At 42.6% G+C, this 23,937-nt stretch overlaps 1 protein-coding gene across 1 annotated transcript in view; it reads right to left on the reverse strand.

Annotated features, from left to right (window-relative positions):
• Positions 1-617: 617 nt before the first annotated feature.
• The window catches only part of RICTOR (RPTOR independent companion of MTOR complex 2), a 214,684-nt gene continuing 191,364 nt past the window's right edge, over positions 618-23,937 (reverse strand). Inside the window, 7 exon segments of the mRNA XM_040338626.1 lie at positions 618-2,306; positions 5,723-5,861; positions 9,463-9,586; positions 14,206-14,364; positions 17,698-17,919; positions 19,578-19,659; positions 20,771-20,948. Of these exon segments, the coding sequence (XP_040194560.1) occupies positions 2,232-2,306; positions 5,723-5,861; positions 9,463-9,586; positions 14,206-14,364; positions 17,698-17,919; positions 19,578-19,659; positions 20,771-20,948 (979 nt within the window). The 3' untranslated portion in view covers positions 618-2,231.

Consider the following 23,937-nt stretch of genomic DNA (forward strand, 5'->3'; position numbering starts at 1 on the left):
TCCTTGGGGTGTCTACTTTTCAAAATGGTGTCATTTGGGGGGGGGGGGTTGTAATGCCCTGCCATTTTAGCACCTCAAGAAATGAGATAGACAGTCATAAATTAAAAGCTGTGTAAATTCCAGAAAATTTACCCTAGTTTGTAGACGCTATAACTTTTGCGAAAACCAATAAATATACGCTTATTGCGATTTTTTTTAATGAAGACATGTGGCTGAATACATTTTGGCCTAAATGTATGACTAAAATTGAGTTTATTCGATTTTTCTTATAACAAAAAGTAGAAAATATATATATTTTTTTCCAAATGTTTAGTCTTTTTCCGTTTATATCGCAAAAAATAAAAATCGCAGAGGCAATCAAATACCATCAAAAGAAAGCTCTATTTGTGGGAAGAAAAGGACGCACATTTTGATTGGGTACAACATTGCATGATTGCGCAATTACCAGTTAAAGCAGAGCAGTGCCAAATTGTAAAAACACCTTGGGTCCTTAACCTGCATAATGGTCCAGATCTTAAGTGGTTAAAAGACCAAAAAGAAAGCAAACAGGAGAAGTTCCTTGTTAAAGTTATATACTTTAACCTGCATAAAAAAAACTGCACTATAACACAAAGAGGTTTCATTTTAAATTATCATACAATTTAATTGCATTTTATACATTGTTTCACACATGGAAACAGAGTTTCAATATCACGGTGTGCGCCAACCTTTTTTTCTTCTTCTTTGTTTTCCGGTAAGCAAATCGGACATACTTTGTGATGAAAGATTTACACTGTTTAGCACACACGTAATTCCTCATTTGCACAGATTCTAACAGTCCAGCTGGATGATATATACATACACTCAAGCCATTCAACATCATAAAATGTGAGCTTACATACGCGCAATGTAGTGACTTTGTCCATGCTTGTTATATACATATTTGCATATCTTCACCTTTTGGCTGGCAGAAGGGATCCAACACTTTGCTCTGCAAATGGTCAGATGAATTCCGTCAGCGAGAAAAAAGTTGAAATTCAGAACATTTCCATTCGATTTAAGATAGATATGTATAAACCCCAAAAAAACAAACAAAACAAAAAAAAAAACAGAAAAGGTGCATGTGTCAAAGCCATCAGCCTCTTCCGACCAATTACATTGTATGAATATGTCTTGTGCAAAATCTATTAAAACAAAAGAAAAAAAACAAAACAAAACAAAAAAACACTGGCATTAAATAAAGAGACAAATAGACAGACATTGTTTTGTGCTAGATCTTCCTCTGGTCTATCCAGAATACTTCTAGCAGTCACGTAAGGTCATACTGTGATAAATAAAAAATATCCAACTGTTAAACAGATTGTCTTTTGTTTTCTTTGTCTTCTGGCGGAATGTGCAAAATGCCTGACGTCACGTCTTGCTTGCTTCCCGTGAGACCTTTGACATAGAGGTGAAATGTATCAAGGTGGCGGTGTCTTCCTATACAACAAACTGGATTCTGAGCAATAGTTATGGCCATAAGACACTTGCTAGCCTCATAAAATGGAGAAGGGATCAATTATCAGTCAGGTTGAAGGGTACATAAGTTATATCTTATCCATAAATGTGTTTCTATAGTTTGCTGGGACCGGGGGGTGGGCGTTATAGAATTGCAGTGGCAATTAAAAGATTATGCATACTACTTGTGACCGCAGCAGGTAATCTTAGGTTGCTTCTTTCTTGGGTTATAAAACAAGAGGCCGCATACATCTCCATCGAAGTAGTGTTTTGAAAAAAAAAAAAAAAGCATTGCAGGGTCTTCGTCCCTGAGGTGTCCCTAAAATCTTGGCGGGTGGATTGGAAGGGCCATGCAGGAAAATACCGATTTGTAACAAAGGGTCTTTATACAAGGCATCATACTGCTCGAGGACAGACAACGAGTCTCTGCAAAATGTCCAGCTATTTACATAGATATTTATAGGATTGGTGGTTGTATCAGTGCTTGGCTCTTGCATACAAAGGTATTTATGGTTGGAATAGCCACGTTTGCATTGACAGGAAACTCCTCTGGTTGGAGGGTGAACAAAAAAAAAAAAAAAAAAAAAAGATCACTGTTCAGGTTTAAGGAAAAAAAATTAAAAATTATATATATATGTATAGATTCTTCATTCACGGTGCACATGGCATTCTGAATGAGAAGGTGCTCCTGTGTCTGTGGGACCAGTCAGCCGGGCAAATGTCCATTACTTCCCGCTGATCACAGAATTCAAGGGTCATGATTCGGCATCAGCAGCAATTATAGGTTGTTTTGGTGGAACCGCTAAGAGAGCCTCTGCTTCTTCATGCATCTGTTAATAAGAGAAAAAAATAATGGACTAGATTAGCTATTGTACAGAACAAAAACATTAGAGGGACCGTGTAGGCAAAAAAGCACCCGGGGTCAGTGGCAATTCTAATTCCTGCATTCCAATGCAAATCACAGCAAAATGCTGCTTTGGGCTGCCAACTCTAAACGGGTCTAATAGGACATGAAAAACAGAACACAAAGCAGGTCAAAGGTAGCCTCATAACTTTCATTTTACACACTGCACCTATTAGGTGAATGGGAATAGGTTTTAAATGCACCTCAAGTGAAGGAAAACAACACAAGCTCTAAGGAAGTGCCCTTGGCAGTGAATTGTGTGAGCTAGAGGAGTCTCCTCTGCACAGTTCCCATTCTACACCAGCTGCCTCCATTTACTTGGTATTAAAGGCCTACTATAGCGATACACATTGTATTCTGGTTACCATATGGAGACAGAATACTTGGTACAGGGCTGCTGTTAGAAATTACAGGGCCCCATACAGCCTACATGACGGGGGATCACTTTCCCAAGCCAAAAGTTACAGGACATCAGGATTCATCGGCCCCTTTCTCTGTAGCCTTAGCTACACAGATGAATGACTAGGAAGCACTCCAAGGCTTCCTGCTCATTCACACACTGAAGCATAGTAAACAGAGTTTACTATGCTTCTGTGACAAATGGGCATGACTGGTAAAGATCGCTCACTAAGGATGAGCCGAACACCCCCCCGGTATGGTTTGCAGCAGAACATGAACTGTTGCAGCAGGTTTCCCTTTGCATCAGAGGGGGGGCAGTGTCACCCGTACACGTCACTGGGTAACCCCGGCGATTACCCTTGCATCTGGGGCCCACCCTCAGCTATATAAGAACTGTCAAGCTGGCGGCGTGCCATTCGTCGGGTGCCTCCGGTGGAGGCAGGATCGCGTGCGTCGTATCCACGCTGGAGATCGAGAATAGATTACATTCGCTGGAATCTTTTTTTTTTTTTTAAATAAAGGACTTGTCCCAAGCCGTCTCCTGTTGTTTCTGACACTTTTTTTTGTGAAATGGTAGGGGTACAATTCACATAGGGGGGGGGCCAGGATCTGGGGGTCCCCTTTGTTAAAGGGGCTTCCAGATTCTGATAAGCCCCCCTGCCCGCAGACCCCCACAACCACCGGACAAGGGTTATGGGGATGAGGCCCTTGTCCCCATCAATATGGGGACATCCTTCCCATGTTGAGGGCCTGTGGCCTGGTACGGTTCAGGAGAGGGGGGCGCTCTCTCGTCCCCCCATTTTTCCTGCAGCCTGCCAGGTTTTGTGCTCAGATAAGGGTCTGGTATGGATTATTTTTTTTTTGCGTGGAGTTCCCCTTAAAATCCATACCAGACCTGAAGGGTCTGGTATGGATTTTTGGGGGGAACCACACTCCATTTTTTTTTTTTACATTTGGCGCAGGGTTCCCCTTAATATCCATACCAGACCTGAAGGGTCTGGTAATGGAATTTGGGGGGACCCCCCACGCATTTAATTTATTTTTTATTTTTCAATGACTTTCAATGATTTATCTGTATTGCCGGGACCCGACAATTCATTAAAGCTGTGAGTAGTTTTAAATGACTTTTTCCTTTAGAAATGTCATTTTGTGCAGAGACCGTTATGAACACCGGAAGCATGCGCTACTTTACAGGCATACTATAGACACCCCCAGATATGAAATTTAAAGGAATATTTCACTTTTATTGTTTCCCTTTAAGCATTATTAAAATCACTGCTCCCGAAAAAACGGCCGTTCTTAAAACTTTTTTTTTGCATTGATACATGTAAAGGGTGTGCCGCGGCTTTTCGAATTTGCCACGAACACCCCAATGTTCGAGTCGAAACTCATGTTCGACCCGAACATAAAGCTCATCCCTATCGCTCTCCGTGTTCATTCAGGAATGGAAGGGACCAGTAAATGGCATATTTACTGTCCCCTCCAACCTGAAACATCCCTCTGTTTGTTCACAGCAGCTGCCTGCAGGAAAGGAGGGAGGGGAAGCTGGCAGCGCTGTGGGGTAAAGGGGCACACAGATGGGCTCCGGACAGCAGATGGAAGGGATGCATTTGCTAGAACTAATCCCTCTGCAGTGTAGATGTGGGGAGTAAGAAGAAAAGACCTGGCAGCGCTGCAAGGGGAGGCAGAAGAGGGTCAGTGTCTGCAAAAAGACAATACAGCTGGACCTCTTGCTCAGCAGGTGCCCAGGCCTCCCTTTTGAACTGTGGTCCAAGCCCAGTACGGGAGGGCTGGCTGTACTGCCTTATCAGCGGCCCGACTTAGTAAATAGTATTTAGTAATATCAGGAAAGATAGTACTTAGTATATATTTTTTTTACATTCATCACGCCTTTTATTTCTTCATATTTACATTTACTGAATGCAAGTAATTCAGGTAGCCACAATCATGATACCTCGGGATAGTGAGGGAGCTATCACTACAGTCAGCACTTTAGTGAATGACAGAGAATAGGCCAAATGAAAGGGCAAGTAACTGGTAATCCAGAGGCCCCACCTCAAAATGTAGAAAGCAGTGATGCTGGAAAGATGGGTACATACAGGTAGGCATTCTTTGTGAGATGAGGCCAGAAATTTCAACTGATTTGGATAAACAATAACAGATCTTGTTGATTCCATGCATATTTTTTGTAGGCAAAGGAAGGCATTAAAAATATTAAAAGGCAGGTATAAAAAAAAAACTACCTACAGAACAGCCCAGTTCCTATTCTTCTCGAGTCCCCTGCCCGGCACTCCTGGACCCTCCCTCCTGCAGAGTGTCCCCATAGGGAAGCTCAGCCCTGCACACTTCTCACTGGCTGTGACTGACAGCCAATGAAGAGGAAGAGGGCCGCTGCTCTCATGCACATCGCTGGATTGTGAAGGAGCACTGGAAAGTATTTGGGAAGAGTGAGGCTTACATCAATTCTTAGATGTGATGGCTGTATTTGTTTTCTGGTAATTTGGTCAGTAAGTTTGTTGTAACAGAACAAGCTCTCCTGCAGATGTAGCAGTTACAGGGTTGAGACAAGCTATAAACTACTGATGGGTGCGTACAATAATCAGTATTAATTTATGTAAAATCTTTATCCTAAAAGAAAAAAAAACTGCTGTAATTAATTATAAAGTGTGAGCTGGAACTCAGCTTTAATTTGTTAATGTATCCAAATCTGCTAATAAATCTTTAACAATGCTGTTGTCCAAAGGTGTCCCTGTGCTCCTTCATCCAGAGGCACTCTAATACAGGAAGCGTGTTACTGGGCAGATCACCAGGTGAAAACAGAGGGAGAAAAAGCCTTAAATTGAGAAAACAAATGCAGCTACCACATCTCAAGAATCGGTAAGCTGCAATATATTTAATTTTACTTTAATAAATGTAATAAAATTCTGCTGTCTGGTCACTTACAATTTGAAACTGCACATCTTGAAAAAGCTCCTGGATGAACCTCCGAGATGGGAGTCGAAACGTGCAATGAGCTAATAAGTAGGAAACTTCAGAGTAGAGGCAAATGTCATCAAATGCTTGGGGAAACTTCTCTTTAATCCTAAATGGAGGAAGCAAAAACACAATTAGTGCACCAAACTCTGTAGTTATTTGCTGCACACCACCAATAGCAGAAAACTCTGACAGTTATTTCTGCATGCAACACTGCCTGAGGTTGGCGGGTTTTATCTCCACACACTATCCCACATCTATTTGCAGCCCATACATTTACAACCAACAAGGGCACTAATGTTTCCAGTTTAATGGCAGACTGTAGTTTAAAACTTACGAATGAACTATTTTTATATATTACTGGGTTTAGCAACACTATAACATTGACATCCACAGTGAATCACATGAATGGGGTTGCAATTGCAATGTGGTTCGGGGAAATAGGAATTGCTGCAAATCTCACACCGCATCAGTGTGAACCGAGACTTGGGAATTTCCTAAATATTACTTAGTGGGCCTGGTGGAAATGGACATAACCATGAAGTGTTTAAGGCTTTCATAACTATGTGTTGTGACCCAAAAAAAACCTTTAAAAACAGCTTGGCAGATTTTGAGTTAAAATGGTGTTCATAAAATAGTGCATGAAATTCCACTAATCTAGTAGAGTGTTTGGATTATTGGTACAAAATTCTCAGGCTGGATTCACACTATGTGCGACTGCGGCTCACAGCAGGAGGTCTGGTGCGTCCATGTTCTCTATTTCAGGGGCGAATCATGTCTGAATTTTTGCCTGAATTCGGACCTGAAACAAAGCCAAAGACGCACAGGATCCTTTTCCTGTGCGGACCGCGCGCGCCCGGTGCTGTGTGGACCTGCTCCATAGAGAATTGGCCACAATCTTCTGTTATGCAAATTGGATGCGGAGAAACACACATGCATTTCGCATAAGTGTGAACCCAGCCTCAAGTGACACAGCCACTAGGGATTAGCCGAACACCACCCTGTTCGGTTCGCATCAGAACCTGCGAACAGACCAAAAGTTTTGTGTGAACTTTAGAACCCTGTTAAAGACTATGGGACTCGAACGTTTGAAATCTAAAGTACTAATTTTAAAAGGCTAATATGCAAGTTATTGTCCTAAAAAGTGTTTGGGGACCTGGGTCCTGTCCCAGGGGACATGTATCAATGCAAAAAAAGTTTTAAAAACATCAGTTATTTCGGGAGCAGGGATTTTAATAATGCTTAAAGTGAAACAACAAAACAAAATATTCCTTTAAATTTTGTACCTAGGAGGGGTGTATAGTATGCCTGTGAAGCAGCGCATGTTTCCCGTGCTTAGAACGGTCTCTGCACAAAGTGTCATTTCTAAAGGAAAAAGACATTTAAAATGACTCGCGGTTATAATGAATTGTCGGCTCCCGGCAATTCAGAGAAACGTCATTCATAAAAGAATATAAAAAAAAAGCGTGGGGGTCCCCTCTAATTCAATTACCAGGCCCTTCAGGTCTGGTATGGATATTAAGGGAAACCCCGTCGTCAATTGAAAAAAAAAAAAAAATGACGCGGGGTTCCCTCCAAATATCCACACCAGACCCCTTATGCGAGCATGGAACCTGGCCCGCCGCACGAAAAGAGGGGGGGACGAGAGAGCGCCCCCCCTCCCTCCTGAACCATACCAGGCAACATGCCCTCAACATGGGGAGGATGTCCCCATGTTGATGGGGACAAGGGCCTTATCCCCACAACCCCTGCCCAGAGGTTGTGGGGGTCTGCGGGTGGGGGGCTTATCGGAATCTGGAAGACCACTTTAACAAAGGGGACCCCCAGATCCCACCCCCCCCCATTGTGAATTGGTAATGGGGTACATTGTACCTCTACCATTTCACTAAGAAAGTGTAAAGCATTGTAAAAATAAAACACACACACCGTGGAAAAAGTCCTTTATTAAAAAAAAATACAAAATACAGCGGTGGTAATCCACTCTCGGTCCCCGCTCCAACGTTGTCGGTATCCTGCAACGGGTGATCTCCTCTCCGCCGGGGTCCAGCGATGAGAAGATCTCTTCATCCAGGTCCGGGATCCAGAGCGCACGCATCGCCGGCCGCCTGTCTCCACTGGAGACAGCCTGGCAAATGACGCGGCTTGTGCCAGTGACAGCTCTTATATAGGTGAGGCAGGGCCACCCGTCACGTGACCCCGTCCCCCTCTGACGCAAGGGAGAGCCTGGGCTTCCGCAGTGATGTAGTCCGAGGGTGCGTCAGAGGGGGACGGGGTCACGTGACGGGTGGCCCCAGCCCTCACCTATATAAGAGCTGTCACTGGCTCAAGCCGTGTCATTCGCCAGGCTGTCTCCGGTGGAGACAAGCGGCTGGTGATGCGTGCGCTCTGGGTCCCGGACCTGGATGAAGAGATCTTCTCATCGCTGGACCCCGGCGGAGAGGAGATCACCCATCGCAGGATACCGACATCGTTGGAGGGGGGCCGAGAGTGGATTACCACCGCTGGATTTTTTTTTTAAATAAAGGACTTTTTCCACGGTGTGTGCGTTTTATTTTTTACAATTCTTTACACTTCCTTAGTGAAATGGTAGAGGTACAATGTACCCCATTACCAATTCACATGGGGGGGGCGGGATCTGGGGGTCCCCTCTGTTAAAGGGGTCTTCCAGATTCCGATAAGCCCCCTGCTCGCAGACCCCCACAACCACCGGGCAAGGGTTGTAGGGATGAGACCCTTGTCCCCATCAACATGGGGACATGGTGTTTTGAGCGGTCACAGACCCAGATTTGGGGGGACCCCACGCTTTTTTTTTTATGAATGACTTTTCTTTGAATTGCCGGGAGCCGACAATTCATTATAGCCATGAGTGGTTTTAAATGACTTTTTTTCCTTCAGAAATGACACTTTGTGCAGAAACAGTTCTAAGCACGGGAAACATGCGCTGCCCCCAGGTACGAAATTTAAAGGAATATTTTGCTTTTATTTGCTTTTATTGCTTCACTTTAAGCATTATTAAATTCACTGCTCCCGAAAAAACTTCAGTTTTTAACACTTCTTTTTGCATTGATACATGTCCCCTGAGGCAGGACCTGGGTCCCCAAACACTTTTTAGGACAATAACTTGCATATTAGCCTTTAAAATTAGCACTTTAGATTTCTTCCATAGACTTTAACAGGGTGTTCTGCGGCATTTAAAATTTGCCACGAACACCCCAAATTGTTCGCCGAACAGGCAATGTTCGAGTCGAACATGAGTTCGACTCGAACTCGAAGCTCATCCCTAACAGCCACTATAAACAATTATTATTATTATTCTACAGGATTTATATAGCGCCAACAGTTTCCGCAGCACTTTACAACATGAGGGCAGACAGTACAATTACAATACAGGAGGAATCAGATGGCCCTGATCATTAGAGCTCACAATCTAAATGGGAGGGTCAAGTGATACAAAAGGAAATAACTGTGGGGGATGAGCTGATGAAGAAAAAAGTACAGTTGTCAGATGAGGGCAGGATAGGCTTCTCTGAAGAGAAACGTTTTCAGGGATCGCCTAATTATTCCTCACTAACAAAATTACTTATGGAAACAAGACTAAAAGGGAAAAAAAAGAAAATAAATTTAATTAGCTGTTTCCAAAACAAGAATTTCTTTTGGAAGAAAGGTGAACACATTATTAAAAAAAAAAAAAAAAAGAAAAAAAAACTCACGTTAAAAGTCCTGTTTCATGACCCTTTGTTCCTACAGAACTACTCAGATTAATGACAAGCCTTAAGACTTCTTTCCGTAACAATATTCGGCACACAGGTGTATCTTCAGGAATTGATTTTCCTCCTAAGAGCAGAAAATAAAGTGGTCATTATTATAAAATAAAATTCTTAAACAAAGCAAGTCAAAGCAGTTTGAACCTAAAGGATAAAGTGCACCTTGAATTATGCCCCTCCTCTTTCAAAACCCAGTGAGACACTGGTGGGTGAACGGAAGTGCCACTTTGAGACCCCTTTCACACTTGTATGACCTGAAAGTCACATGACTTGAAGCATTGCCTGTGTAATCTTGAAGTCTGTGGACCTCAAGTCGCATCAGTCAGACTAAAGTAGTGCAGGGACTACCTTGAAGTCGCACAGATATGAACGGTACTCATTGGAAATCATGGGGTATGACTTGGTATGCGACTTTTCAGTCCCAAATCGCAGGACAAGTCGCACAAGTGTGACAGGGGCCTTATAGTGTGTGGCATGCCCAGGAATTCTCTTCCATGCCAAGACCACCCTGAAATTATTATTATTATACAGTATTTATATAGCGCCAACAGTTTACGCAGCGCTTTAATCAGACACATGCCAGGACAAGCTGTCATTCTTCACCGTTATCACCAAGAGTAAAAGTGGAAGAAAAACACAAATTTTGTGTTGTCACCAAAACAAGGAATAGACAGGATACTGTATAATGGGGACACTAGCTTTGGTGCCCCTGATGAAAACCAGGGATTCTCGCTTTGAAGGGAATTTTGATCTCACTGTTTTGGGACAAGAAACTAAAAAGGAAATCTCCCCAATGCAACACAAATGGCATACAAAAGCTCATAGGGGTTATAACCCTCTGTTACTTTATCCAGAAGGAAACAAAAACACTTCTACTTTTAATTCTATTTTAAGGCACTAACGTAATTCATAGATTAAAGGTGGACCTGAAATGTAAAAAAAAAGAAAATATACAAAAGTTTAAGATCATAATCTCGGTTAAAGCGGTCGTAAACCGCTGGTTGATTTTTTTTTTAGGACCTCCAAGGTAAAGGCATAATGTGCTAGTATACATCACACACAAGCACATTATGTGAAACTTACCGGAAAACAAAGCCCCCCAGCGATGCAATGTAATTGCTGGGGGTAGAGTTCATCTTCTCCCAGTCTTCCTTATGGGTCCGCGGCTCCGTCTGTGTGACAGGGATGAGCCGCGATGATGTCACTCCCACGCATGCGCAGGGGAGCTGTCATTTATGGCATACGTATCTGAGGCATAGGTGGCCTTTTCTTCAGAGCGCATGCGCCGATGACGTAATCGGCTGCATGTAATGTAAATATCTCCTAAACGGTGTACGTTTAGGAGATATTTACAGTGCCTATAGGTAAGTCTCATTATAGGCTTACCTAGAAGTACAAATTGAGTCAAGGCCATTAACCACTTGCCGACCTCCTCATGTAGATATACGTCAGCAGAATGGCACGGACAGGCACATGTACGTACCTGTACGTCCTCTGCTTGATGTGGGTCGGGGGTCCGATCGGGACCCCCCCCCCGCTACATGCGGCGGTCGGATTCCCTCGGGGAGCGATCCGGGACGACGGCGCGGCTATTCGTTTATAGCCGCTCCGTCGCGATCGCTCCCCGGAGCTGAAGAACGGGGAGAGCCGTATATAAACACGGCTTCCCCGTGCTTCACTATGGCGGCGCATCGATCGAGTGATCCCTTATATAAGGGAGACTCGATCGATCACGTCAGTCCTACAGCCACACCCCCCTACAGTTGTAAACACACACTAAGTGAACACTAAATGTTACAGCGCCCCCTGTGTTTAACTCCCAAACTGCAACTGTCATTTTCACAATAAAGAATGCAATTTAAATGCATTTTTTGCTGTGAAAATGACAATGGTCCCAAAAATGTGTCAAAATTGTCCGAAGTGTCCGCCATAATGTCTCAGTCACGAAAAAAATCGCTGATCGCCGCCATTAGTAGTAAAAAAAATAAAAATGCAATAAAACTATCCCCTATTTTGTAAACGCTATAAATTTTGCGCAAACCAACCGATAAACGATTATTGTGTTTTTTTTAACCAAAAATAGGTAAAAGAATACGTATCGGCCTAAACTGAGGAAAAAAAATGTTTTATATATGTTTTTGGGGGATATTTATTATAGCAAAAAGTAAAAAATATTGCATTTTTTTCAAAATTGTCGCTCTATTTTTGTTTATAGCGCAAAAAATAAAAACTGCAGAGGTGATCAAATACCACCAAAAGAAAGCTCTATTTGTGGCGAAAAAAGGACGCCAATTTTGTTTGGGACCCACGTCGCACGACCGCGCAATTGTCTGTTAAAGCGACGCAGTCCCGAACTGTAAAAACCCCTTGGGTCTTTAGGCAGCATATTGGTCCGGGGCTTAAGTGGTTAAGGTATGATCCTAACCTATTGATCGACCATACATCTTGTCAAGTCTAAAAACCTACCTCCTCCCCTCCTGTGTGGAAGTATATCTTCCCGAGCAATAAAACAAAGATCAAATTCTGTCTTGCTTCTGCAAAGAGCCTCGACACTGGCAGAGATTGTGATTTCTTTCTAATACAATGTCTGTGTTAGGGGATACAGTACACAATTTGTGTGTAATTTCCCCAACATAAGACAGATCGCACAGACACATTAGTGTAAAAATTACTTTTGAGGCAAGACATGTACGATGTTGGCCAACGTGGTATGTTTCTCTGAGTCCTCCTGTACCTCTTGTATGCTTGACTCTTTAAAGGGCGGGTATATTAGGATGCAACAATAAGGAAGATGGCTGGATTAGGGGAGAAACCAAGCAGATTTTTTGCTGGATGGAACTGGTTCTATTAAAGTCATTAGCACCAAAGTTCGCTGTCATTTTTGCGAGGGTGCGCAAATTTATAGTTTGACACGTTGGGAATCTATTTATTTGGCACAACCTCATCCTTTCATAGTTGGGTATTATATTGCGTTTGTATGCTCTTTAGTGTTGGACCACGATTCTGAATCTATATAGCATCCTGGGGCTGGGAACAAGTTGCACTGAGTGCCAAAGTGAGCGCCCGTGCAGGATCTGGTGGCGAAAGCAATATTACAGGCCAAGCAAACAGCAAGGAGGTACAGTTCCCAAGGTTGTAGTGATCCAGGCGCACTGTTTGTAATATATATAAAACATTGAGAAGTTGACTAAAGAATCCAAAGATGTTACTGCTCTCTTGGATGCTGCTTGCATGCCACCTAATGGTGACATGATAAATACAAAATCTCTTCATAAACTACCGTAGAATACATTCAAAACAACTTAACTGATCATAAAAGTTTTCCACTATTTTTCAATCCTCTAAGTGACTAGAAGATAAACTATATTACCCAAAGTATTGGGACACTTTCCTTTACACGCACATGAACTTTAATGGCATCCCAGTCTTAGTCTGTAGGGTTCAATATTGGGTTGGCCCACCCTTTTTGGCTATAACAACTGCCTGGCTTCACAATGTGCTTCTGGAAGAATAATCAAACATTTCCATAGACACACTCCTAAACCTTGTGGATGGCCTTCCCAGAAGAGTTGAAGCTGTTATAGCTGTAAAGAGTGGACCAACTCAATATTGAACCCTACGGACTAAGACTGGGATGTCATTAAAGTTTGTGTGAATGTAAAGATAGGTGTCCCATTACTTTTGGTAATATAGTGTACATTTGCATGTTCCTCAACCACATAAAACATTGAGAAGTTCAGTTCTTCCATAAAGCTACAAAAGCAGGACAGTAAGGCTTAATGTACACGGGACGTTTAATAGCCTCTTCTGAGCTATTTAACTTGACAGATAGTAACCGACGTTTAAAACCGTCCACTTTGCTGCATTTTCTTTTAGAAGCTTTTTTTTTTTCAAATAGTCAAAAACGAAACATTTCTGTAAACGAAACGCGGGTAAACGGGAGTTACCACGTTTACAAGCTGTTACAGTCGTTTGGCGTTTCAAATGCCTCTGAACATCTGTCCTAAACATATTTTTTGGCTTTAAAAAAAAATCCTTTTAAACTCAACTGCCTAGAAATAAATAGAAGGCCTCTTTCACACGGGTGGCTGTCCTGCCGCTGTTAAAAGCACGTTTTGTTATTATGAAATTCCAAGACTCCAGGCATAGCGATCACCTGCAGTTGTACATTGCGATTAGCTGCGTTTACACGCGGCTGCGTTTAGCTGCGGTGAAACATTCCTGCCATTTCTGAGGTGCTTCCTGTTTTTCTTTCCTTGTTGCCGCTGCTATCCGTAGGTGAAATAGTACATGAGATTATGTACAGATAGCTGCGCTAAATTGGTCCTGGATGCAGCCATTTTTTTTTTTATAACCGAACAAAACCCCAATGTAACAAAACCATCGCCAAACGCAGTGTGTGAAAACGGGCCATAGGAAAGCATTGTGTGAGTTTAGGTGTGGTAGATAACTTCATCTATCCGTATCTAAAAGCTGAATTCTATCCGCCCGTGTAAAAGGGGCCTAAATGACCCTGTGTACATGTACTGATAAGAGAACATAGAGGAGAGTTCAGGGGCAGCTGGAAAAAACGCCCAAATGCTCCTAAACATCCGTTTACCAGCAGCAGTGTACATGAAGCCTTAGGCTGTACCTCAATAAAAGTAACATTTGTCCTGTCACAAAGGCAACATTTAGGTGGCCACTTACCTAGAACTAACTCTGTACTTTTGGTACTGCTCGCAGAGCCCTGGGATACACCATCACTACACCCTGAAATCCCAGAAAACTTGGAAGAATTGGACACCACCTCTAAATGATTGGGTATGGTATGTGCACACCAGTCAGAATATGGAATGTCAGGAAACTCTGGAGATAAACATGGCAGCAAAGGCGAAATGTAAGCAAAATGGGCAATGAATAAAACACAATCATGGAAAACAGAACATGCAAAATAATAAAAATAAAATTCCTGGTTCTGTTTGGTTCAGGGATTTTCAGCACAAATTGCCAATATATCACATTGGGTCAATGTTCACACCAGTATGCCTCCAGTGCGTGATCCTCTGAAAAGCTTCTGGAGATGCGTCCACTAGCTTTTACCAAATCCTATGAGGGTTTGGCCAAGCCTGGAGGACATTGATACGGCTTTACAGTATAATGACCTATCTGCATTCTTTGGAAAAACCTTGGATGGTTTATCCGATGGAATTCCGCTCAAGCTTGGCTTGCATACACACAGTCACACAAACGTTCTCCGTACTTTCGACCTTTAAGAACGCGGTGACGTACAACACTACGACGAGCCGAGAAAATTAAGTTCAATGCTTCTGAGCATAAGTCGAATTGTTTCGGAGCATGCGGTGTAATTTTGTGTGTCAGAATTGCTACAGATGATCGGAATTTCCAATTGGAAATTTTTTCCGTCGGTAAATTTCAGAACCAGCTCTCAAATTTTTGTTGGCCGAAATTCCAACAGGAAAAGTCAGATGGAGCCTACACACATCAGACTTTTCTTGTCAGAAATTCCGATTGTGTGTACGGGGCATAAGTGCTTTCTAAAGACGTTTCAATCGTTTTAACTTAAAAGTAAATCATGCTATTCATCTTCCTATCCTATCTACAAAGAAAAATAAAAAAGTATCGGCAGAAAGAAGACCGAGTGGTCCATCGAGTCTGACATTTTTTGTCGTTCTAAACGCAGATGGATTCTATGCATTAAGGTTAAAAAAAACCTTCTTGGTGCAACTCCCCCCCCCCCCAGCCCTCTAATACTTACCTAAGCCCCATCTCATTCCAGGGATGTTCATGAGAGCAGCAGCTCTCCCGGGTCTCTCTCTCCTCATTGGCTCACACAGCAGCGGAGCCATTGGCTCCTGCTCCTGTCAATCATAGACAGTGAGCCAATGATGCACAATGGAAAATAATAGAAAAGTTTGGATAATGTGTCACAATACTATAGTACTAATGGTATTGTGACACATTATCCATTATATTAATTTTAGCGCCCCTCACTTCTATTGCACAATTACATAAGTCAGTCATCTGATTTCTTTTGGGAGCAGCTTCACTCAGTTAGTCACTTGGTATATCAAGTTTACAATTAGTGTATATTAATTTGGCGCAAGTTTTCTATTTCTTGAATAGAAAATTTACTTTAAAACTGGTTCCAAAAATACACTAAAAGGGCATCTAAACTGGCCCATTTGTTTGCAGCCAAACCACAAAGTTTAGAAACCTCTGAACAAAGCAACGGCTGCTATCTGGCTGTGTAAATGTTCCTCAGAGGTAGGGAGACATAGCGGCTCAAAGTTCTCTGTAAGGAGCTAATAAGAATGAGTAAAACAAAAAAACAATGTGTTTGGTGGTAGCAAGACTACAGTAGGTGTTTTGTCTATGCATGTAAACCTGCTGTCTACTTCATGTTACTACTGCTAGCTTTAGTAAAACCTTCCCAGCACAGTAACCTACCAAATATGAGATGTGAAAGTCAAACAGGCGGTGAACCTTAACTTAAAACAGACAACCGTTTTCTGTGCGGATTCTTTGTTTTGTTTCTTTAAAATTAGCAGCTTAATCCACTATATTAAAAAAACTGTCAATGTTAATTATCAACTAATTTAGATGCTCAGAAAAAAAAAAAGAAATGTTTTAGGTGTGATGAAAAGTTGATGAAAATCCCCAAAACCATAAATTCTAAATATTCATGCCAATAAAACATTTCTGATGTAAAAGAGAGAAATAATCATGGGAAGTAATGAGAAGAAACTACTGGTGTTCTCATTTTACAGGTGGTGTAGGCATAAAACTAATACTATTGATTTTGCATTTCCAAACCAGCACCATACATTTGGGCAAAAAACTTCACGTGTAACTGCTATAATCCCCAAATCCCCCTCTTACCATAAAACATAGTCACCGTCATAATTAACTATCACTTGCCCTAACCGAACACGTATCTAACTTCATAAAAATAACACTCAATCTCCCCCTAACAATTAAACCCTTAAAAATCCAAACTCCAGGTTTTAAAGCGGTAGTAAAGTATTTTCTGTCATTTATACTTACAGATAAGCTTATAATAAATGTGCGCCGTTTAGAAGCTATTCATTCTTTTGGCAGCCGGTGCAGTCACCTGCGCATTCGCTCCGAAGGAATGGCATACCCATTCCGTTTCTTCAGAGCGCTGTGACGTCATCACAGCTTAGCAATTCAAGCTCTTGGAGCCCGCGAACCCGGAAGGAAGACTGGGTGAAGATATAAGCCCCACTAGAGGGCTTTGTTCTAAGGTAAGTATTTCATAATGTGCTTGTATGCGATGCACACAAGCACATTATGCACTTGCCTGGCAGGGGATTTTTTTTTCAATGCCGTAGTTTACTACCGCTTTAAAGAATTTTAAATAGTTTATTTGGACCAACCTGGGCTTAAACAAACTACCGTATTTATCGGCGTATAACACGCACAGGCGTATAACACGCACCCTAACTTTAAGAGGGAAGTTTCAGGGAAAAAACTTTCCACAGCCCCCTGCGTATAACACGCAGGCACAGTTTACCCTCTATTTTCAGGGTAAAAAAGTGAGTGTTATACGCCAATAAATACAGTATTTATTTCACTGATGCACTGCTATGTGCGCTGTATAAACTGTAAGTAGCCTCATCTACATATAGTATACAGAGTTGTGTTCTGGAAGCAGGAGGGAGACTTCCTGTCCCGCTCCTAGAATAAAATTGAGTTGGGCTGAGCACTGCTCAGCCATTCACAGGAAGCTTTGTATTCTATAAAATGAATACAAAGCTTCCTCTGGTTGGCTGAGGTAGAGATTGGGATATCATTCACCTGCCTCAGCTTCTACTTAATGTCTGTGTTGGCCCAGCATCTCTGTCCCTCCCCCTCAACTTCCTATTTGCAGCTGCCAGGGGAGGTCAAAGGGTTATACTACAGACTAACCTTAGTGACAGCTGTCTGCGGACACCATATCTAAAATGGCAGCACACAGAAGAAGTCACAGCATTATAAATACACCTGTACAGTAAGATACAATGAAACCAACTCTGTAAGATGTGTAAATCATAAAAAGAACATTGCTACAAATTGCTATGAGAAGATTTTTTCTTAAAGAATATTCCCAGTAACCATAGTGCTACAAAAATTCAAAGCCCCAACATGATCGCATTATTGACGTAAATATAACAGTACCTAAACGACTCAATTCATTCAGCTGGTTACCATGGTTGTAACCCATTATCTGGAACCCCACACAGTATAGACAGTTGTCATCTGTGTGTTCCTGCAGCCCAGTGTCCTCCGAGTTCTCCATGAACTGGGAAGCGTCCGACCGGCTTGAGTTCATAATTTCTGTAATGCTGAACTGCTGCCGGAGAGCCTGGTAAGGGCTCCTAACCCCGGACCCGGTAATACCTGAAATACAGTAAATAAAATGTCAGGAGGCACATATCAGAACTTATGGTAATGCCGTCACTTACATAAAAAATTCTAACAATATAGCCAACTGGTCAAACAACTCTAACAATAAGGTAAATGTGCATGAACATACATTTTTATATTCCAAGGTAAAAATTCAGGCCCAGCCCAATCTAGATTGCTAACTGCAACTCTGCATCCAAGAGAATGCTGAAGCAGTAGGACAGCGATATCGCTTCTATATAACAGCGAGGGATACATGAAACCAGAGCGTAATCTCACACAATTTACACGCAAAAGAATACCGACCATGGGCTCAATTCAAATGCTTTAACACAAGGATAGGGATCTTTATTTTTTAGAAATGTGACCAATTTAAACTTCAGTGGAAAAAAAATGTCTCCTTTTTAAAAAAAAATAAAAAAATATGTATCCTTATCCTGGTTTGTTAGCTTTGTAAATTGGGCTTCATGTGTGGACCACGGGCATCACTAGCTATTCTTGTATGCGGTTATATTTAAAAACATCTTGGCCCGGATTCACAAAGCACTTACGCCAACGTATCTCGAGATACGCCGCGTAAGTGTAAATATGCGCCGTCGTATCTATGCGCCGGACTCTGAAACCAAGATACGCCTGAAAATAGGCTTCATTCGACCGATGTAACTTTCCTACGCCGGCGTATCGTGGGCGCATATTTACGCTGGACGTAGGCGGCGCTCCCATTGATTTCCTATTCAAATATGGAAATGAGGGAGATACGTCGATTCACGAACGTACTTGCGCCCGGCGCATATTATACGCGGTTTGCGTAAGTCGTACGTCCGGCGTAAAGTTATTCCCCATATAGAAGGCGCAACCCATGCAAAGGTATGGACCAGGGAACACAAGTCGTCGTATCTTATGTCGTTTACGTTGTACGTTAACATAACTAGGCGTAGGTTACGTTCACGTCGTAGGCAGTGAACCTTTGTATCTTAGGGAGTAGTTCCGACGTGATTCTGAGCATGCGCACTGGGTTGCGTCCACGGGATGGCGCATGCGCCGTTCATTATACGTATCTGCCTGAGACTCATCCCATCATTTGCATGGGGTCACACCTCATTTGCATGGCTCACTTCCACTTACGAGGACTTACGCCTAAGAAACCCAGCTCAGATTTGGCAGCACTGGCTTTGTGAATCCAGTGCTTGCCTCTCTGCGCTACGTCGGCGTAGCGTAAAGGAGATATGCTACGGCGGCATAAATATGCGCCGATGTATGTGAATCCGGGCCACTGTCACAACAGGAATATGGAAGTCATCCATAGATGACATTTTAAAGGTCCAAGCGATGGGGCTCTCCTGCAAATCTTCCATGTACTTCCTAGTAAGTCACCAAACTAGAACAAGCATTTGCATATCAAATGTCGGTATGTTCATCCACCATAAACTGAAGGATACAGATGACAAGCATGGAACTTGAATCTTCAATGGCAGCTCCCATATCTCTATCCTGACAAGTAAACTGATTATTATTTATCCTGTACACATCTGTGTAGCTCTACAGGCTGATATTATGTATAAGGACAAAATAACTATTAATATTTTCATGTAAACCAATCTTTGAAGCATCAAGCAAAAATGTTAATTTGTAATCAGAGTGTAAAGTTTTACCTCCTACTTCAGGTGCAAAAATTTTAGCAGCGCGCTCTTCCGTTGGAGGCATCGTCTTTTGAAAATATGGAGTTTCTTTGACCTAGAAAATTACACATAAAAGGCAAAACTTACAGCTGAAACTCAACTTTGGTTTCTTCAGCCTGGATTAAAGTTTCTATGTCATGGTAATTGACTACTTTCCAGGATTTGTTTGGCATAATGTAGTGTGCAGAAACAGATACAAAATCTTCAAGTGAATCACATTGACGAACAATTTAGATAATCTTTAATTCAACAAAAGGAGACAAAGTGTTGTTTGTATTTACTAATTGCCTTCTTAAAAAAAAAAAAAAAAAACATCGGGCCAGATTCATGTACAATTCCGGCGGCGTAACGTATCCCATTTACGTTACACCGCCGCAAGTTTTCAGCGCAAGTGCTTGATTCACAAAGCACTTGCCTGTAAACTTGCGGCGGCGTAACGTAAATCCGTCCGGCGCAAGCCCGCCTAATTCAAATGGGGCGTGTATCATTTAAATTAGGCGCGTTCACGTACTGCGCATGCTCCGTTTTGAAATTTACCGGCGTGCTTTGTGCGAAATGACGTCGCACCGGCGTAATTTTTTGAACGCCGACGTGCGTTACGTCCTTTCCTATTCACGGACGACTTACGCAAAAAAAAAAATTGAAATTCGACGCGGGAACGACGGCCATACTTTAACATGAAAAGTCTAAATATAAGCCATTGAAATAGCATCCGTACCTTTACGCCGGGAAAAGTCGACTAGCGACGACGTAAGAGAATGCGACGACCGCGCGTACCTTCGTGGTTTCGCCGTAAACAGCTAATTAGCATACCCGACGCGGAAAACGACGTGAACTCCACCCAGCGGGCGCCGAAGTATTACATCCTAAGATCCGAAGGCGTACGAAGCCGTAAGCCTGTCGGATCTTACCCAGATACCGTCGTATCTTGGTTTGAGGATTCAAACTAAAGATACGACGCAGGAAATTTGAAAATACGCCGGCGTATCAGTAGATACGCCGGCGTATTTCATCTGTGAATCTGGCCCATCCTGCTTAGTCTGGCTACCACATCTAATCTTTGTCCAAAAACGGTTAATCCCCAATGGCAACGGTTGTGATGACGATGCAAAACCAAATACGATCAGGGAAACCCCAGGATAAAACAATACGAGGCATAAATGTACCTGAAACATATCATTAATATCCACAGGCAAAGCTAAGCCAATGTAATCATCCGAGCTGCCGTAGGTTGCGTTCGACACCATGGAGCGAACAGAAGACGATCGCTGGAGAGTGTTTTGGTTTATTGGACTTAACAAATCTTCTTTATCCAGTGAAGCGTAGCTTAATGCCTTCATGAACCTGCCAAGATTAAGGAATACAAATCCAAGAATGATGTTACCCCAACGATACTGAAGGTCTTCTTCAAAGAATACACAGAAACTGTGGGGTCTACCAAAAGATTTGTAACGTAAAATATGGTCTTGGGTACCCCTGACTTCTACATAGCATAAGCAGGGTAACAACAATACTGCAGACTGTAAATCACTGTAAAGTGGGGAATTTTTTTTTTTGATCCCCTGCTGATTCTGTAAGTTTGCCCACTTAAAGAGAAATGCAGGGTCTATATTTTTTTATTATAGATGTACTTTAGATGATAGAGACAGAATATTACCCAAAAATCCAGAGAAAAAAAACACGATACAAACAAATGCGCTTGACCCGCATGTCAAACGTTTCCTGGGAGGATCTACACTCACTCCCAGGAGACATCCAGAGAAAAAAAACACGATACAAACAAATGTTATAAATTAAGTAGTTAAGCAGTTCAGTGAGTAATATAAGTATTTGAACCCCAAGCAAAACATGACTTTGTACTTGGTGGAGAAATCCTTGTTGGCAAGCACGGAGATAAGACATTTCTTGTAGTTAGCACCAGGTTTGCACACATCTCAGGAGGGATTTTGGTCCACTCTTCTTTACAGATCTTCTCTAAATCCTTACGGTTTCTTTGCTATCGCTTGGCAACTCAAATGTTTAGCTCCCTCCATAGATTTTCTAAAGGATCAAGATCGGGAGACTGGCTAGGCCACGCCATGATCTTAAAACGGGGGTTCACCCTAATCAGTCTAAAAAATCTATATACAGTTACATCCAGCATACTGCTGACATCAACAGTATGCTGGATTTTTTTTTTTTTTTCAGCTGTACTTACGATTTTTTTGGGTTCTATTCACCCGGGTTCCAGGTTCTCGCTCCCCCGGGGAGTAGGCGTTCCTAAGACGACGCATCGATGATTGACGTGCGGGTCAAGCGCGTCATCGCCTTCCGAAAATATCCGAGGGGGACTCGCTACTTTACAGCGCCTGCGCAGTCAGCTCTACACGTCAGGCGCAGGAGCCGTATAGCGCCGTAAAGAGCCGAGTCCCCGTCGGATATTTTCGGAAGGCGATGACGCGCTTGACCCGCATGTCAAACGTTTCCTGGGAGGATCTACACTCACTCCCAGGAGACATTGCGCAGAGCTCCCCGTCGGGGAAAAGGACGACACACCCACTCCCCGCAAGGAAGAAGACCCGGAAGTGCGGCTGAAGACAGGTAAGTGTAAAATGTGCTTCTTCTTGAGTCACTTCTTTGTTGCCTTGGCGGTATGTTTTGGGTCATTGCCATGCTGAAAGATCCATCCATGACCCATCTTCAGTGTTCTGGCTGAGGGAAGAAGGTTCTCATCCAAGATTTTACAATATTTGGCCCCTCAATGCGCCAAAGTCGATCTGTACCTTTAGCAGAGAAACAGCCCAAAGCATCATGTTTCCACCTCTGTGCTTGATCGTAGGAGTGATACCCTTAGGGTTATAGTCAGCATTTTTCTTCCTCAAAACACTTTGAACCCCGCTCCTCAAGTAGGCACATGTACAGTCATGCCAATGAACATCTAAATGATTCAGAGAAGGATTTGGAAAAGGTGCTGTGGTCAGACGGGATCAAAATTTAGTTATTGCTGTGTTTGGAGGAAGAAAAATGCTGACTATGACCCTAAGAACACCATCCCTACAGTCAAGCATGTAGGTGGAAGCATGATGCTTTGGGGCTGTTTCTCTGCTAAAGGTACAGGCCGACTTTCCGCATTGAGGGGCCAATGGACTCGGCCATGTATTGTAAAATCTTGGATGAGAACTTTCTTCCGTCAGCCAGAACACTGAAGATGGGTCATAGATGGGTCTACCAGCATGACAATGACCCAAAACATACCACTAAGGCAACAAAGTAATGGCTCAAGAAGAAGCACATCAAGGTCATGGAGTGGCCTAGTCAGTCTCCAGACCATAATCCTACAGAAAATTAATAAAGGGAACTAAAACTTTGATCTGCCTAGAGACAGCCAAGTATGGAATTATGGAAGTAAATACACAGGAAAAAGCCCAAAGAAGGTCTTTCTAATAGACCCCACAGTTACATCCATCACCAAACCTAGGCTGTACTGTGGTTGGAAGGGTTATATGTCTGGGTGGGAAAGCATGCATTTTTTTTTTGTCTAGTGTCTATTCACCAGTAAGTTAAGTGGCAGCATAACCCAGGAAGTCATGAATATGAAGAAACCCTGTGTCTTAAGATGTATGAGAATTAAAAATAGCTAGCAAAAAGGTTAGACTTTTCTCAGAGCAAAAAAAAAAAGTGGCCCATCTCCCTGAAAACTAGCAATAAACAAAGGCATGTTGGGAATAGGAAGAGTTGTCACTATTTTTTGCTTGCCGGTGTCCCTGTTATTCCTGTACGTGGCAGCACAAATGACCAGACTCTGAATTCTTATGTCACTCCAGGAAAGCTAAATAAACGTATTTGATGTACCAGCACCTGATATGGGTATGTCTGTTCCACATCTGTGACTTACCAAGTAGATGTATGTCTAATCAGAGTCCAAACTACTGGCATTTGTGACAAACCTGCTTGTTTTGACACCTTCATGCATTAGGTATTCTAGGGAAGAGAGATTGCAGGAAACCTCCAGTAGGTGTGTCTCTCCATTACAAATAGTGGGCTAGATTCAGGTACCTGCGCTTGTTCTTACGGCGGCGCAGCGTATCGTATTTACGCTATGCCGCCGTAACTTACAGGAGCAAGTGCAGTATTTACAAAGCACTTGCTCCGTAAGTTGCGGCGGCGTAGCCTAAATGGGGCCGGCGTAAGCGCGCGTAATTCAAATGTGGAAGGGGGCGTGTTTTATGTAAATCTATGATGACCTGCCGTCCGTGTACATATCCCAGTGTGCATTGCTCCCAAGTACGCCGCAACGACGTATTGGTTTCGACGTGAACATAAATTACGTCCAGCCCTATTCGCGAACGACTTA

Source organism: Rana temporaria, chromosome 1, assembly GCF_905171775.1.
Source record: "Rana temporaria chromosome 1, aRanTem1.1, whole genome shotgun sequence".
In the NCBI taxonomy this organism is placed as follows: domain Eukaryota; kingdom Metazoa; phylum Chordata; class Amphibia; order Anura; family Ranidae; genus Rana; species Rana temporaria.